The sequence below is a fragment of the Watersipora subatra genome, chromosome 7 (genome assembly GCF_963576615.1).
Source record: "Watersipora subatra chromosome 7, tzWatSuba1.1, whole genome shotgun sequence".
In the NCBI taxonomy this organism is placed as follows: domain Eukaryota; kingdom Metazoa; phylum Bryozoa; class Gymnolaemata; order Cheilostomatida; family Watersiporidae; genus Watersipora; species Watersipora subatra.
The window spans coordinates 34,883,044-34,898,975 of NC_088714.1; the positions used below are offsets into that span (position 1 = coordinate 34,883,044).

The following is a 15,932-nucleotide window of genomic DNA, read 5'->3' on the forward strand; positions in this document are numbered from 1 at the left end:
TCTCTGGTACTTTGTCTGACCAAACTGAAAAAGAATGTAGAGTCTATTCCTACTCGAGATAATACAACTGTCCCCGTGAAAAGTATTAGCCTTTACCGATTTAGCAATTGAATCTTACGAAAAACTGGAAATAGAAGTGTAAAACACATTTGATATTGAAATGACACATTTAAAAAATTGCAAATTTAAAAAATAGGTAATGGTATCAAAAAATTAGTTTTTAAACAATTTGAAAAAAGAACAATGGCAAAAGTTAATATTAGTTAATAATCGAAAGTGTACATTTAGCGTGTGCATACGGTATATGATAAGAATGATAGAATACTAAGGACTGTATAGCTCGGTGGCTAATGTGTGGTTTGAAACTTGTGGTTGCAATCTCTGTGAGTTCAAATCCAGCACACAGCGAGCTTTTTATACTAAGATTTTAATAGCTATAGCTGGACACACCGAAGTACAGGATACACACAAACTTTGAGATTTATATATATATATAGATTGATCTTATTGGCTAACGTCTGTCATGTTTTCTGCACTACAGCATGACAGTTTTGTGCTGCCATTTTTCTGTTTATTTGGTCAACTAAATAAAATCCATTGGCAGCTTTTGGAAATAATTATTAATTATATTATTAAGCCTCGCTTTTTAGGTTTGTTATATTATCTTTTTTGGTTTTGTTGTTTTTAATTTTTGTTCCCGCACCACAACATCATTGGATAAATTTGTTGGTTCTGCAGAAGGTTGCATAAATGCCAAATAGCTTTCATCAGGAAGAGTTATAAATATTTAGTCTCTGTCTGTTATTTTTTAAAAATTATTGTTATTTCATGCTGTTTTATTATTTATTGCATTTCTGCATTGGGCAAACAGTTGCAATTTTTGTTTTTCTTTTATCAAAGTTTTGCGTTCCAAGTTTGGGACATAATCTGAATCATTCAAAAGATGACTTGCTATTAAAAATTGTCAAAAACAGCTTGAAGTTTTCTAAGCTTTGGCTATGTCATCGACTCTCGGTATCCAATACTTTGGCTATGTCATCGACTCTCGGTATCCAATACTTTGGCTATGTCATCGACTCTCGGTATCCGATACTTTGGCTATGTCATCGACTCTCGGTATCCAATACTTTGGCTATGTCATCGACTCTCGGTATCCGATACTTTATGTAATTTCTTATCACCCTTTTTGTACAAAGAATCATGATTTTTTTCTGTTTCAGTTTATATTCATCACTAAAGAACTTAACCGAGCCTTACAGGCTGGGAGCGACTCTAACTGGAGTTAGGGTTGTGGCTCGGGCCATGATGATACAACCGGACAGGTATCCAGAAGGACGACTCCACATTATACCAATTCTCCAGCTCTGTCTTCCAGGCATAGACTCCAATGACTGGGATAAAACCATGGTAAATGACTGTACTGTTGCGGGCTGTTGTTTTTCAGCGTTACTTCTCACTTGAGTTGTTTTCATTCACCACAATAAACTTGTATGTTGTCTCTGTAGACTCATTCATTATTACTAAAAAAATCATATTTACTTTTATGCTTCATTAGAATGTGTCTTTTCCACAAATTCTGTTTATTGGTAATCTTCTTGCTACAGAATACATTTCACCTCATCTCGGCGATGGCTATTCTCATTTCAATGGTAGACTGTTCAGGTGTCCATCTACACGGGTCTGACTTGACTGAGAATGAGAGAGAGCTTTATTCACAGACTGCTCAGCTACAAGATTTTATTTTTATGTTCATTGACAGGTCTGTTTACCAACAATTCTTTCACATCTGTTGTTTAGTGTTAGATATTTATTGACAGGTCTGTGTAAAAGCTTATTATTGTTGATGGCAGCCATATCTAAACATTGGTTATCTAACAGTGTATGTTCATTGACAGGTCTGTTTGCTAACATTCCTTGAACATCTGGTGGCTAGCAATAGGTATTTATTGACAGGTCTACATGTATGTTAGGCTTGTTATTCGCTATGTTTCCATGATGCGCAGTGCTTCGAAGTGGCGCCCTCTCCGAATCATGGAAACGACGGCTTCGCACTGAAATCACTGCGCACTGATCAGTGCGAAGCCAGTGCAAATTCGCAGCAAGGAAACAGTGGCTGCGCATAGCTCTCATGCCGTGGAGACGGATTCTTCGAGGGCCATGAACTAGTACAAATTTTATCCCGCTAATCTTGTTTTTTTCTATTTTTCCGATCTTCTTCCACCTATATTTAATTATGGTCTGCACCCACGAGGACGATGAGGTGATTACTTTCCTAGACTTTGTTATCGATGCCAACACTTTTCGAAAAATAGGTGGCAAGTCCTAAATTAACGTTTAAATAATATATTACTTAAAAAATACTAATTAAAAATATATTACTTTATAAAAAATTGTGTTAAGATTTGTAAAACCTTGTGAATGTGTATTGTAAATAAAAGTATAATGATGACAGAAGCATAAAAAGACCGTTTCTGACGTTCCGTATCCATGATCGGTTCAATTTCTCCATCAGGCGATTCGATTAATACAATTTCTCTTCTCTGTTAATTTGCTGAAAACCACTGCGCAGCATGGAAACGTACAATTCCCTCGACTTCAAAGGGGGCTGCTTCGCAGTACTGCGCACCATGGAAACATAGTGATTATTAGCATTGGCAGGTCTGTCTACTAGGCATATCTAAACAAGATCATTGACACGTCTGTTTGGCAGTAGTTCATGTTTATTGACATGTTAGTTAGGCAGTTGATCATAGTCATTGATGTGTTTGTTTGCTAGCAGTTGAAATCTTTTGAAAGATCTGTTTAGTTGTGAAGTGTGATACAGTGTGTGTGCATGCGTGTGTGCATGCATGCGTGCGTGTGAGGCATTCCGCCATTTCTTCATCATTTGTAAATTTAGTTTTTGGCATTATTTTGTAAACAATCAACAAACATGGTTTTGTTAAAGCAACTCGATAGATTCTTTTTCGTTTTTCTTTTTCCATCAAGCTAACCGATGTATTTTCTGTTTTATGCTCAATATTTGCTCATAGACGCTAAAATAGCATGAGTTGGGTTTGCTGATGAAGTTTGTATCCTAATAGCGATAATATTTATATAAGCTGTATACAATAGATAACAAGAGGTGGCAGCTCATATTTCGAACTCTGGCTGTTTGCTCACGTCTTCTTCATCCATTCGTCATCAAGTTTCATAGTACATGGCAATTGAAATCTTAGCTGACAACATACAATGTTCAGGTATCAAGGTATTTCTAGCGGGAGTATCTGACATATGAATCTTTTAGAGTCTGTACATGTGAAATTAATTTATTCTAAACTCTGCTTTCTATGTAAAAACCGTCGCATGTTGGAGTAAATAGTCCTTTTAAAATCCACTCTAATTTATTTAATTTACTCCGTAGTCCAAGCAACTTATGAAAACCTCTGCAGGGAATTACACAAATGCATCATATGAAACGATGTAAAGAAACTAAATTTTGTAAAACTACGCTACATGGAAAATATAGATCATCGAAAATTAAATCAATAAAAATATATTTTTATTGTTATTTTAACTTAAAGACATGTAAACAAAAGTGTAGGCTGAAAAATGAGTAGTTTTAATGAATGGCTAGAGTGAGTAGAGTGATTGGAGTGAGTAGAGTGAGTAGAATGAGTAGAGTGATTAGAGTGAGTAGAGTGAGTAGAATGAGTAAAATGAGTAGAATGATTAGAGTGAGTAGAGTGACTGGAGTGAGTAGAGTGAGTGGAATGAGTAGAGTGATTAGAGTGAGTAGAGTGATTAGAGTTTTTAGAATGAGTAGAGTGATTAGAATGAGTAGAGTGATTAGATTGATTAGAATGAGTAGAATGATTAGAGTGAGTAGAGTGATTAGAGTGAGTAGAGTGATTAGAGTGAGTAGAGTGATTAGAGTGAGTAGAGTGAGTGGAATGAGTAGAGTGAGTGGAATGAGTAGAGTGATTAGAGTGAGTAGAGTGATTAGATGGAGTAGAATAAGTAGAGTGATTAGAGTGAGTAGAGTGATTAGAATGAGTAGAGTGATTAAAATGAGTAGAGCGAGTAGAGTCATTAGAGTGAGTAGAATGAGTAGAGTGAATAGAATGAGTAGAGTGATTAGAGTGAGTAGAGTGAGTAGAGTGAGTAGAGTGAGTAGAGTGATTAGAGTGAGTAGAGTGAGTAGAGTGAGTAGAGTGAGTAGAATGAGTAGAGTGGGTGGAGTGATTAGAGTGAGTAGAATGAGTAGAGTGATTAGAGTGAGTAGAGTGATTAGAGTGAGTAGAGTGATTAGAGTGAGTAGAGTGAGTAGAATGAGTAGAGTGGGTGGAGTGATTAGAGTGAGTAGAATGAGTAGAGTGATTAGAGTGAGTAGAGTTATTAGAGTGAGTAGAGGGGGTAGAATGAGTAGAGTGATTAGAGTGAGTAGAGTGAGTAGAATGAGTAGAGTGATTAGAATGAGTAGAGTGATTAGAATGAGTACAGTGAGTAGAATGATTAGAGTGAGTAGAGTGATTAGAATGAGTAGAGTGAGTAGAGTGATTAGAATGAGTAGAGTGAGTAGAGTGAGTAGAATGAGTAGAGTGATTAGGGTGATTAGAGTGAGTAGAGTGATTAGAGTGAGTAGAATGAGTAGAGTGATTAGACTGAGTAGAGGGAGTAGACTGAATTATAGAAATGCACAGTGAAACTCATCTTAACATAAAATAAATGAAGTTTAAACTAACTTAGTTCAACATATTTTATACATTATATTATTTATCTTCTACATCCTCTTCACTTACACTTACATGTATGTAACTGTAAGGTTTTGCTAATCTTTGAGCATCATATGTTGGACATTATTTTAGGTGCAGAATTAAATATTTGCTCAAATCATGTTCTGGTAAACTCATACATTGAGGTCATTGTAAGTAGGCGCTTGGCTGTTCTTATATTGACTTGACTGTACAATACATTTATAAGATTGTTAATTTTTGTATAAAAAAGCAATTCTATCTGCTTGTTGTATGAAAGCCATCATCTTGGTCCTCATATTAAAATATTCCATTGAAGACACCCATGATATTGTTCATTTATCAGTTTTTTACACATGTAGGTAAAAGCTCAGTGAACAGGTTGTAAATATATCATGGACATAAACTAAAACTACTAGTCATTTGTGAATTAGGTATCTTCCCTATTACTTTAATGAACAAATTAAAAAAGAAGGCAAACAACTCTTTGTATCACTGAGCTTTTTTATATTTGCTCATCAAACTTAAGCTAATGGTGGTAGTGTACATACCAACAATCTAAAAACTAATTCTAGTAAACACTTGGTAGAAACAATATGAACTCCTCTGCTAATGATGAGTAAAAATGATTCAAAATGGTTCATCTATTCATTTAACTTTGAGTGCTCGTGTTTATATGGAGTAGCTTCAAGCGCTGGTTGTTTTTATTGCTGCCTCTTTGTGAAAGAGCGAAAGTACATTGATAGGTTGAGAGAATGTCATATGCTTTGAGCCATATGCTGTGAGTCATATGCTTTGAGTCATACGCTGTGAGCCATACGCTGTGAGTCATATACTGTGAGTCATATGCTTTGAGTCATAAACTGTGAGTCATACGCTGTGAGTCATACGTTGTGAGTCATACGCAGTGAGTCATACACTGAGTCATACGCTGTGAGTCATACATTGTGAGTCATACGCTGTGAGTCACACGCTGTGAGCCATATGCTGCGAGTCATACGCTGTGAGTCATGTGCAGTGAGTCATACGCTGCGAGTTATATGCTGCGAGTTATATGCTGTGAGTCATATGCTGCGAGTCATATGCTGTGAGTCATACATTGTGAGTCATACGCTGTGAGTCATATGCTGTGAGCCATACGCTGCGAGTCATACGCTGCGAGTCATACGCTGCGAGTCATACGCTGCGAGTCATACGCTGCGAGTTATACGCTGCGAGTTATATGCTGCGAGTCATATGCTGCGAGTCATATAATTTTTCCTTCTATCATTCTCACACTGCGTTCAAGTTAAATTATATACTCAAACTCGTGTAGGCTCTTCCTGTTGATTGAGGGACTGTCTCTAGACTACCCAAATGCCAACAAAATTAAAACTTGTGAGATGGAGAAGAGAATGGAGTCGCTTGTTTTCTTCGCGACCACTTCAGTCTTTGGCAAAACTTCTGCCAAACTCATCGAGGTTGGTTGCATGCACGCTCATATTCAATTTGTCTGCAACACTCACACATTTTTAATTTCAATTCTTTTGTAACTTTAAAGTGGTGTTTGTTGCTCTTTATTCAGAACAAATTCATTGCTCAGTTTTTTTTTGCGCTGATCAGGGCTTGTCTTTTTTTCTTTATAAGTTTGTTTGAGACCTGTTAAATTTAATTGTTAAATTTAATTTTATATACTTCAAATGATTTTCTATTATTTGCCCTTTGCAGTAATTCCTCCTACTTCGCAACTTCAAAATAAACATGTGAGTGCATGTACTTACATGTGTAACAATAGCAAAAGTGTAGAGAGTAGTTTATTCTGAAATGTTAAAATTATGGCTCATGCTTACAAAAATTCCAGTTTCTGTTTCGCAGTAATTTCTATGTTTGTTTGTTATGTTAGTTATGTTTGTTAGTTATGTTTGTTTCAAGTTGATAAATTTGTGTCTCAATAAATTGTTAGTGAATCATATAATCCAAAATAGCTTTTCCTATGCGCCTTTCGAAAATTTTCATCATTGCATCTGCAAAATATTACACAGAACTACAGGAGCAGTAAAAAATCAATTACTTCAACCCTGAACAACAGCCCATTGAGGAGTGATTTAGACACTTTCAGTTGAAGGGTTTAGGGAACTCTTCATTAATTCCACTTTGCAGTAGACACTTCTACAATGCGAATAATTCCAAGAACGTTTACCTTACTAGGGGTTTTATGCTATAGGAGCTGTGAAATACATGTAAATAGCCTAGTTCTGTTCCTCGATCTTTCCAGACTCACTCCTTTGGCCCTTCAAAGTGAAAAAAACTAAACGTTTTGATTTAATCAATGTACAGTAACTGCAGAATTATTGGTTAGGATCGATACCTTTTCATTTTTTTCATCACTGACACTTGGTTTTTAATTCATGATTATGTTAATTTTACGCTTTACGCTAAAAGGGAGCGCACACCTTCAGTGTTACTTTAAATTGATCTTTGTTTCCACGGCAAGTTCTACGTTGCAAAGAGAAAAAAGAAAAAGATTTTTTATGTCTAAAATGAAATAAAAATATCTCTTTACTGTAGTAAGTGCGGTGTTAGTCTGTCTGTAGTCAGGGTTAGGGGTTAGGGTAAAAGACTGCTTTCAACGGGATTCATGACATTCAGATTGGTAGATTAACACTCTAACACCTGCACGAGCTGACCACCTGCTGGTTTGTCAGAATAATTGTAGAGATACTTATTCTCTGTGCTTTATTGGCCAACCTGCAGATCTCTCATGGCACACCTGACTATCTCCCACAGCACACCCAACTATCTCTCATGGCACACCTGACTATCTCTCCCAGCACACCTGACTATCTCTCACAGCATACCTGACTATCTCTCATGACACACCTGACATTCTCTCATGGCACACCTGACTATCTCTCCCAGCACACCTGACTATCTCTCACAGCATACCTGACTATCTCACATGACACACCTGACAATCTCTCATGGACAAACTGACTATCTCTCATAGCACACCTGACTATCTCTCATGGACAAACTGACTATCTCTCATGGCACACCTGACTATCTCTCATGGCACACTTAACTATCTCTCATGGACAAACTGACTATCTCTCATGGCACACCTGACTTTCTCTCACAGCATACCTGATTATCTCTCATGGCACACTTGACTATCTCTCATGGCACACCTAACTATCTCTCATGGACAAACTGACTATCTCTCATGGCACACCTGACTTTCTCTCACAGCATACCTGATTATCTCTCATGGCACACTTGACTATCTCTCATGGCACACCTTACTATCTCTCACAGCACACCTGACTATCTCTCATGACACACCTGACATTCTCTCATGGCACACCTGACTTTCTCTCACAGCATACCTGATTATCTCTCATGGCACACTTGACTATCTCTTATGGCACACCTTACTATCTCTCACAGCACACCTGAATATCTCTCACAGCACAACTGAATATTTCTCATTGTACACTGGAATGCCAGGGTACTAGTATATATAATAGATGCCTCAGCACCCAAACGTGTCTTGTTCTTTCCTAAGTGTTGCAAGAGAGAAAATGATAGTTTTAAGGCTAACTATGAGACTCTTTGTATTCAAATAAATTTGAAATCTTGCACCTCCTGGAAGTTTTATGTTGTATAGAAATTCTTATGTCATTCGATGCAAATTATTTAGTTACACTGTAAAATACTTACGTTTAGTAGAAATTAAGTAAAAAACTTTACATTATTAGGAGTATCTACATTAATTGTTTTTGACAATCATAGTTTTTAATAAAAAAAATATACTAGTAAAAGGTATGTCTTGCAGCCAGCGTATGAGAAGATATGGAGATACATGTCAGGCAAAGTCTTTGAAGTGATTGTTGCTGGTCGACTCGCTGCCGCCATGATATATGGAGTAGCGAGTGCAAGGCCTTCCATGGTGCTACCTCAGGTCATACCCTACTGCTGCAAGAATATTCTTGAACTTACAGCTAGTGAGTATCTTCTGTAACTACTCTACTAGTAGTAATCGATAGGATAATATTTTTAATAGAATTACTCTGTACAGTTTGACACTTTAGCTCTACAAGACGAAGTATCAGTCTACTTTGCTTGCTTTTCGAGGTTGTATATCACTGGATGTTTATATTGTCAAAATGTCAAAAGGTGTCCAGGGTGAAAAATCAGATTTTTGCAATAAAATGTTAACAGGTTTCTTATTTAGCCTGTCTAAAGGTTTCCAAGGTAAAGTGTTCCAAGGTTTTCCAAGTAGAGTTGTCAAAAATGTCTTTTAGAGAACTCAACATATTGCTCCCGCTAATTTTGCTGTTGCTGTTTAATTTTGTTGTATTCTTTGTTTGTCAATATTTTTGTGATAATATTTTTTTTTTCACATATTTGTATCATGTCTTACGGGGATGAGCGGTAATTTTTCAGCTGAAGATGTTATTACCGATTCAAGGGCTGACAACTCTCTTCTTTGGAATTTACTTCTTCTCTCAGAGGTAATTTTTTGGAAGTTCAACATCTTTATTTTTTCAAATAAACTAAAGGTTGAAAGTGATGCAATTGGTTAATCCTGAAGGTTAGGTAAAGATTAGCTTTGAAGATAAAACAAAGCAATTTCATAATATTTCATTCTGGTAGTTTATTGTAATAGAACAGCAATTGATATTAGTACTTGCTATGTCAACTGTATTACTTATTCTTGTAGTTTATTGTAATGAAACAGCAATTGATATTAGTACTTGCGATGTCAACTGTATTACTTATTCTCGTAGTTTATTGTAATGAAACAGCAATTGACATTAGTACTTGCTATTTCAACTGTATTAATTATTCTTGTAGTTTATTGTAATAGAACAGCAATTGATATTAGTACTTACTATGTCAACTTCATTACTTATTCTTGTAGTTTATTGTAATAGAACAGCAATTGACATTATTACTTGCAATGTCAACTGTATTACTTATTCTTGTAGCTTATTGTAATAGAACAGCAATTGATATTAGTACTTGCTATGTCAACTGTATTACTTATTCTTGTAGCTTATTGTAATGAAACAGCAATTGACATTAGTACTTGCTATTTCAACTGTATTAATTATTCTTGTAGTTTATTGTAATAGAACAGCAATTGATATTAGTACTTGCTATGTCAACTTTATTACTTATTCTTGTAGCTTATTGTAATGAAACAGCAATTGACATTAGTACTTACTATGTCAACTGTATTAATTATTCTTGTAGTTTATTGTAATGAAACAGCAATTGACATTAGTACTTGCTATGTCAACTGTATTACTTATTCTCGTAGTTTATTGTAATGAAACAGCAATTGATATTAGTACTTGCTATGTCAACTGTATTACTTATTCTCGTAGTTTATTGTAATGAAACAGCAATTGACATTAGTACTTGCTATGTCAACTGTATTAATTATTCTTGTAGTTTATTGTAATAGAACAGCAATTGATATTAGTACTTGCTATGTCAACTTTATTACTTATTCTTGTAGCTTATTGTAATGAAACAGCAATTGACATTAGTACTTGCTATGTCAACTGTATTAATTATTCTTGTAGTTTATTGTAATAGAACAGCAATTGATATTAGTACTTACTATGTCAACTTTATTACTTATTCTTGTAGTTTATTGTAATGAAACAGCAATTGACATTAGTACTTGCTATTTCAACTGTATTAATTATTCTTGTAGTTTATTGTAATAGAACAGCAATTGATATTAGTACTTGCTATGTCAACTTTATTACTTATTCTTGTAGCTTATTGTAATGAAACAGCAATTGACATTAGTACTTGCTATGTCAACTGTATTAATTATTCTTGTAGTTTATTGTAATAGAACAGCAATTGATATTAGTACTTACTATGTCAACTTTATTACTTATTCTTGTAGTTTATTGTAATGAAACAGCAATTGACATTAGTACTTGCTATTTCAACTGTATTAATTATTCTTGTAGTTTATTGTAATAGAACAGCAATTGATATTAGTACTTACTATGTCAACTTTATTACTTATTCTTGTAGTTTATTGTAATGAAACAGCAATTGACATTAGTACTTGCTATTTCAACTGTATTAATTATTCTGGTAGTTTATTGTAATAGAACAGCAATTGACATTAGTACTTGCTATGTCAACTGTATTACTTATTCTTGTAGTTTATTGTAATGAAACAGCAATTGACATTAGTACTTGCTATTTCAACTGTATTAATTATTCTGGTAGTTTATTGTAATAGAACAGCAATTGACATTAGTACTTGCTATGTCAACTGTATTACTTATTCTTTTAGTTTATTGTAATAGAACAGCAATTGATATTAGTATTTGCAATGTCAACTGTATTACTTATTCTTGTAGTTTATTGTAATGAAACAGCAATTGACATTAGTACTTGCTATTTCAACTGTATTACTTATTCTCGTAGTTTATTGTAATAGAACAGCAATTGATACTAGTACTTGCGATGTCAACTGTATTACTTATTCTTGTAGTTTATTGTAATAGAACAGCATTTGATATTAGTATTTGCAATGTCAACTGTATTACTTATTCTTGTAGTTTATTGTAATGAAACAGCAATTGACATTAGTACTTGCTATTTCAACTGTATTACTTATTCTCGTAGTTTATTGTAATAGAACAGCAATTGATATTAGTACTTGCTATGTCAACTGTATTACTTATTCTTTTAGTTTATTGTAATAGAACAGCAATTGATACTAGTACTTGCGATGTCAACTGTATTACTTATTCTTGTAGTTTATTGTAATAGAACAGCATTTGATATTAGTATTTGCAATGTCAACTGTATTACTTATTCTTGTAGTTTATTGTAATAGAACAGCATTTGATATTAGTATTTGCAATGTCAACTGTATTACTTATTCTTGTAGTTTATTGTAATGAAACAGCAATTGACATTAGTATTTGCAATGTCAACTGTATTAATTATTCTTGTAGTTTATTGTAATAGAACAGCAATTGATATTAGTACTTACTATGTCAACTGTATTACTTATTCTTGTAGTTTATTGTAATAGAACAGCAATTGACATTATTACTTGCTATTTCAACTGTATTACTTATTCTTGTAGTTTATTGTAATAGAACAGCAATTGATATTAGTACTTGCTATGTCAACTGTATTACTTATTCTTTTAGTTTATTGTAATAGAACAGCAATTGATACTAGTACTTGCGATGTCAACTGTATTACTTATTCTTGTAGTTTATTGTAATAGAACAGCATTTGATATTAGTATTTGCAATGTCAACTGTATTACTTATTCTTGTAGTTTATTGTAATAGAACAGCATTTGATATTAGTATTTGCAATGTCAACTGTATTACTTATTCTTGTAGTTTATTGTAATGAAACAGCAATTGACATTAGTATTTGCAATGTCAACTGTATTACTTATTCTTGTAGTTTATTGTAATGAAACAGCAATTGACATTAGTACTTGCTATTTCAACTGTATTAATTATTCTTGTAGTTTATTGTAATAGAACAGCAATTGATATTAGTACTTACTATGTCAACTTTATTACTTATTCTTGTAGTTTATTGTAATGAAACAGCAATTGACATTAGTACTTGCTATTTCAACTGTATTACTTATTCTTGTAGTTTATTGTAATAGAACAGCAATTGATATTAGTACTTACTATGTCAACTTTATTACTTATTCTTGTAGTTTATTGTAATGAAACAGCAATTGATATTAGTACTTACTATGTCAACTTTATTACTTATTCTTGTAGTTTATTGTAATGAAACAGCAATTGACATTAGTACTTGCTATTTCAACTGTATTAATTATTCTTGTAGTTTATTGTAATAGAACAGCAATTGATATTAGTACTTACTATGTCAACTGTATTACTTATTCTCGTAGTTTATTGTAATGAAACAGCAATTGACATTAGTACTTGCTATTTCAACTGTATTAATTATTCTTGTAGTTTATTGTAATAGAACAGCCATTGCTATTAGTACTTACTATGTCAACTTCATTACTTATTCTTGTAGTTTATTGTAATAGAACAGCAATTGACATTAGTACTTGCTATGTCAACTGTATTAATTATTCTTGTAGTTTATTGTAATGAAACAGCAATTGACATTAGTACTTACTATGTCAACTGTATTACTTATTCTTTTAGTTTATTGTAATAGAACAGCAATTGATACTAGTACTTGCGATGTCAACTGTATTACTTATTCTTGTAGTTTATTGTAATAGAACAGCATTTGATATTAGTATTTGCAATGTCAACTGTATTACTTATTCTTGTAGTTTATTGTAATAGAACAGCAATTGATATTAGTACTTGCTATGTCAACTGTATTACTTATTCTTGTAGGTTTTTGTAATAGAACAGCAATTGATATTAGTACTTACTATGTCAACTGTATTACTTATTCTCGTAGTTTATTGTAATGAAACAGCAATTGACATTAGTACTTGCTATTTCAACTGTATTAATTATTCTTGTAGTTTATTGTAATGAAACAGCAATTGATATTAGTACTTGCGATGTCAACTGTATTACTTATTCTTGTAGCTTATTGTAATAGAACAGCAATTGATATTAGTACTTGCTATTTCAACTGTATTAATTATTCTTGTAGCTTATTGTAATAGAACAGCAATTGATATTAGTACTTGCGATGTCAACTGTATTACTTATTCTTGTAGTTTATTGTAATAGAACAGCAATTGATATTAGTACTTACTATGTCAACTTTATTACTTATTCTTGTAGTTTATTGTAATAGAACAGCAATTGATATTAGTACTTACTATGTCAACTGTATTACTTATTCTTGTAGTTTATTGTAATAGAACAGCAATTGATATTAGTACTTGCTATGTCAACTGTATTACTTATTCTTGTAGCTTATTGTAATAGAACAGCAATTGACATTAGTACTTGCAATGTCAACTGTATTACTTATTCTCGTAGTTTATTGTAATGAAACAGCAATTGACATTAGTACTTGCTATTTCAACTGTATTAATTATTCTTGTAGTTTATTGTAATAGAACAGCAATTGATATTATTACTTGCAATGTCAACTGTATTACTTATTTTTGTAGTTTATTGTAATGAAACAGCAATTGACATTAGTACTTACTATTTCAACTGTATTACTTATTCTCGTAGTTTATTGTAATGAAACAGCAATTGACATTAGTACTTGCTATTTCAACTGTATTAATTATTCTTGTAGTTTATTGTAATAGAACAGCAATTGATATTAGTACTTACTATGTCAACTTTATTACTTATTCTTGTAGCTTATTGTAATAGAACAGCCATTGCTATTAGTACTTACTATGTCAACTTCATTACTTATTCTTGTAGTTTATTGTAATAGAACAGCAATTGACATTATTGCTTGCAATGTCAACTGTATTACTTATTCTTGTAGTTTATTGTAATGAAACAGCAATTGATATTAGTACTTACTATGTCAACTGTATTACTTATTCTTGTAGCTTATTGTAATGAAACAGCAATTGATATTAGTACTTGCTATTTCAACTGTATTAATTATTCTTGTAGTTTATTGTAATGAAACAGCAATTGATATTAGTACTTACTATGTCAACTGTATTACTTATTCTTGTAGTTTATTGTAATGAAACAGCAATTGATATTAGTACTTACTATTTCAACTTTATTACTTATTCTTGTAGTTTATTGTAATAGAACAGCAATTGATATTAGTACTTACTATGTCAACTGTATTACTTATTCTTGTAGTTTATTGTAATAGAACAGCAATTGATATTAGTACTTACTATGTCAACTGTATTACTTATTCTCGTAGTTTATTGTAATGGAACAGCAATTGATATTAGTACTTGCTATGTCAACTGTATTAATTATTCTTGTAGCTTATTGTAATAGAACAGCAATTGATATTAGTACTTGCGATGTCAACTGTATTACTTATTCTTGTAGTTTATTGTAATAGAACAGCATTTGATATTAGTATTTGCAATGTCAACTGTATTACTTATTCTTTTAGTTTATTGTAATAGAACAGCAATTGATACTAGTACTTGCGATGTCAACTGTATTACTTATTCTTGTAGTTTATTGTAATAGAACAGCATTTGATATTAGTATTTGCAATGTCAACTGTATTACTTATTCTTGTAGTTTATTGTAATGAAACAGCAATTGACATTAGTACTTGCTATTTCAACTGTATTACTTATTCTCGTAGTTTATTGTAATAGAACAGCAATTGATATTAGTACTTGCTATGTCAACTGTATTACTTATTCTTTTAGTTTATTGTAATAGAACAGCAATTGATACTAGTACTTGCGATGTCAACTGTATTACTTATTCTTGTAGTTTATTGTAATAGAACAGCAATTGATATTAGTACTTGCTATGTCAACTGTATTACTTATTCTTTTAGTTTATTGTATTAGAACAGCAATTGATATTAGTACTTACTATGTCAACTGTATTACTTATTCTCGTAGTTTATTGTAATAGAACAGCAATTGATATTAGTACTTGCTATGTCAACTGTATTAATTATTCTTGTAGTTTATTGTAATAGAACAGCAATTGATATTAGTACTTACTATGTCAACTGTATTACTTATTCTTGTAGTTTATTGTAATAGAACAGCAATTGACATTATTACTTGCTATTTCAACTGTATTACTTATTCTTGTAGTTTATTGTAATAGAACAGCAATTGATATTAGTACTTGCTATGTCAACTGTATTACTTATTCTTTTAGTTTATTGTAATAGAACAGCAATTGATACTAGTACTTGCGATGTCAACTGTATTACTTATTCTTGTAGTTTATTGTAATAGAACAGCATTTGATATTAGTATTTGCAATGTCAACTGTATTACTTATTCTTGTAGTTTATTGTAATAGAACAGCATTTGATATTAGTATTTGCAATGTCAACTGTATTACTTATTCTTGTAGTTTATTGTAATGAAACAGCAATTGACATTAGTATTTGCAATGTCAACTGTATTACTTATTCTTGTAGTTTATTGTAATGAAACAGCAATTGACATTAGTACTTGCTATTTCAACTGTATTAATTATTCTTGTAGTTTATTGTAATAGAACAGCAATTGATATTAGTACTTACTATGTCAACTTTATTACTTATTCTTGT

The 15,932-nt window shown here is 32.3% G+C and overlaps 1 protein-coding gene across 2 annotated transcripts in view; it reads left to right on the forward strand.

Moving 5' to 3' along the window:
• The window catches only part of LOC137399284 (proteasome activator complex subunit 4-like), a 102,163-nt gene that overhangs the window by 21,611 nt on the left and 64,620 nt on the right, over positions 1-15,932 (forward strand). For both annotated transcript variants that reach the window (XM_068085320.1, XM_068085321.1), the window contains 5 exons: positions 1,221-1,407; positions 1,605-1,759; positions 6,049-6,193; positions 8,548-8,716; positions 9,159-9,226. In XM_068085320.1, coding sequence (XP_067941421.1) covers positions 1,221-1,407; positions 1,605-1,759; positions 6,049-6,193; positions 8,548-8,716; positions 9,159-9,226 — 724 coding nt within the window. The remainder of the gene's footprint in view (positions 1-1,220; positions 1,408-1,604; positions 1,760-6,048; positions 6,194-8,547; positions 8,717-9,158; positions 9,227-15,932) is intronic.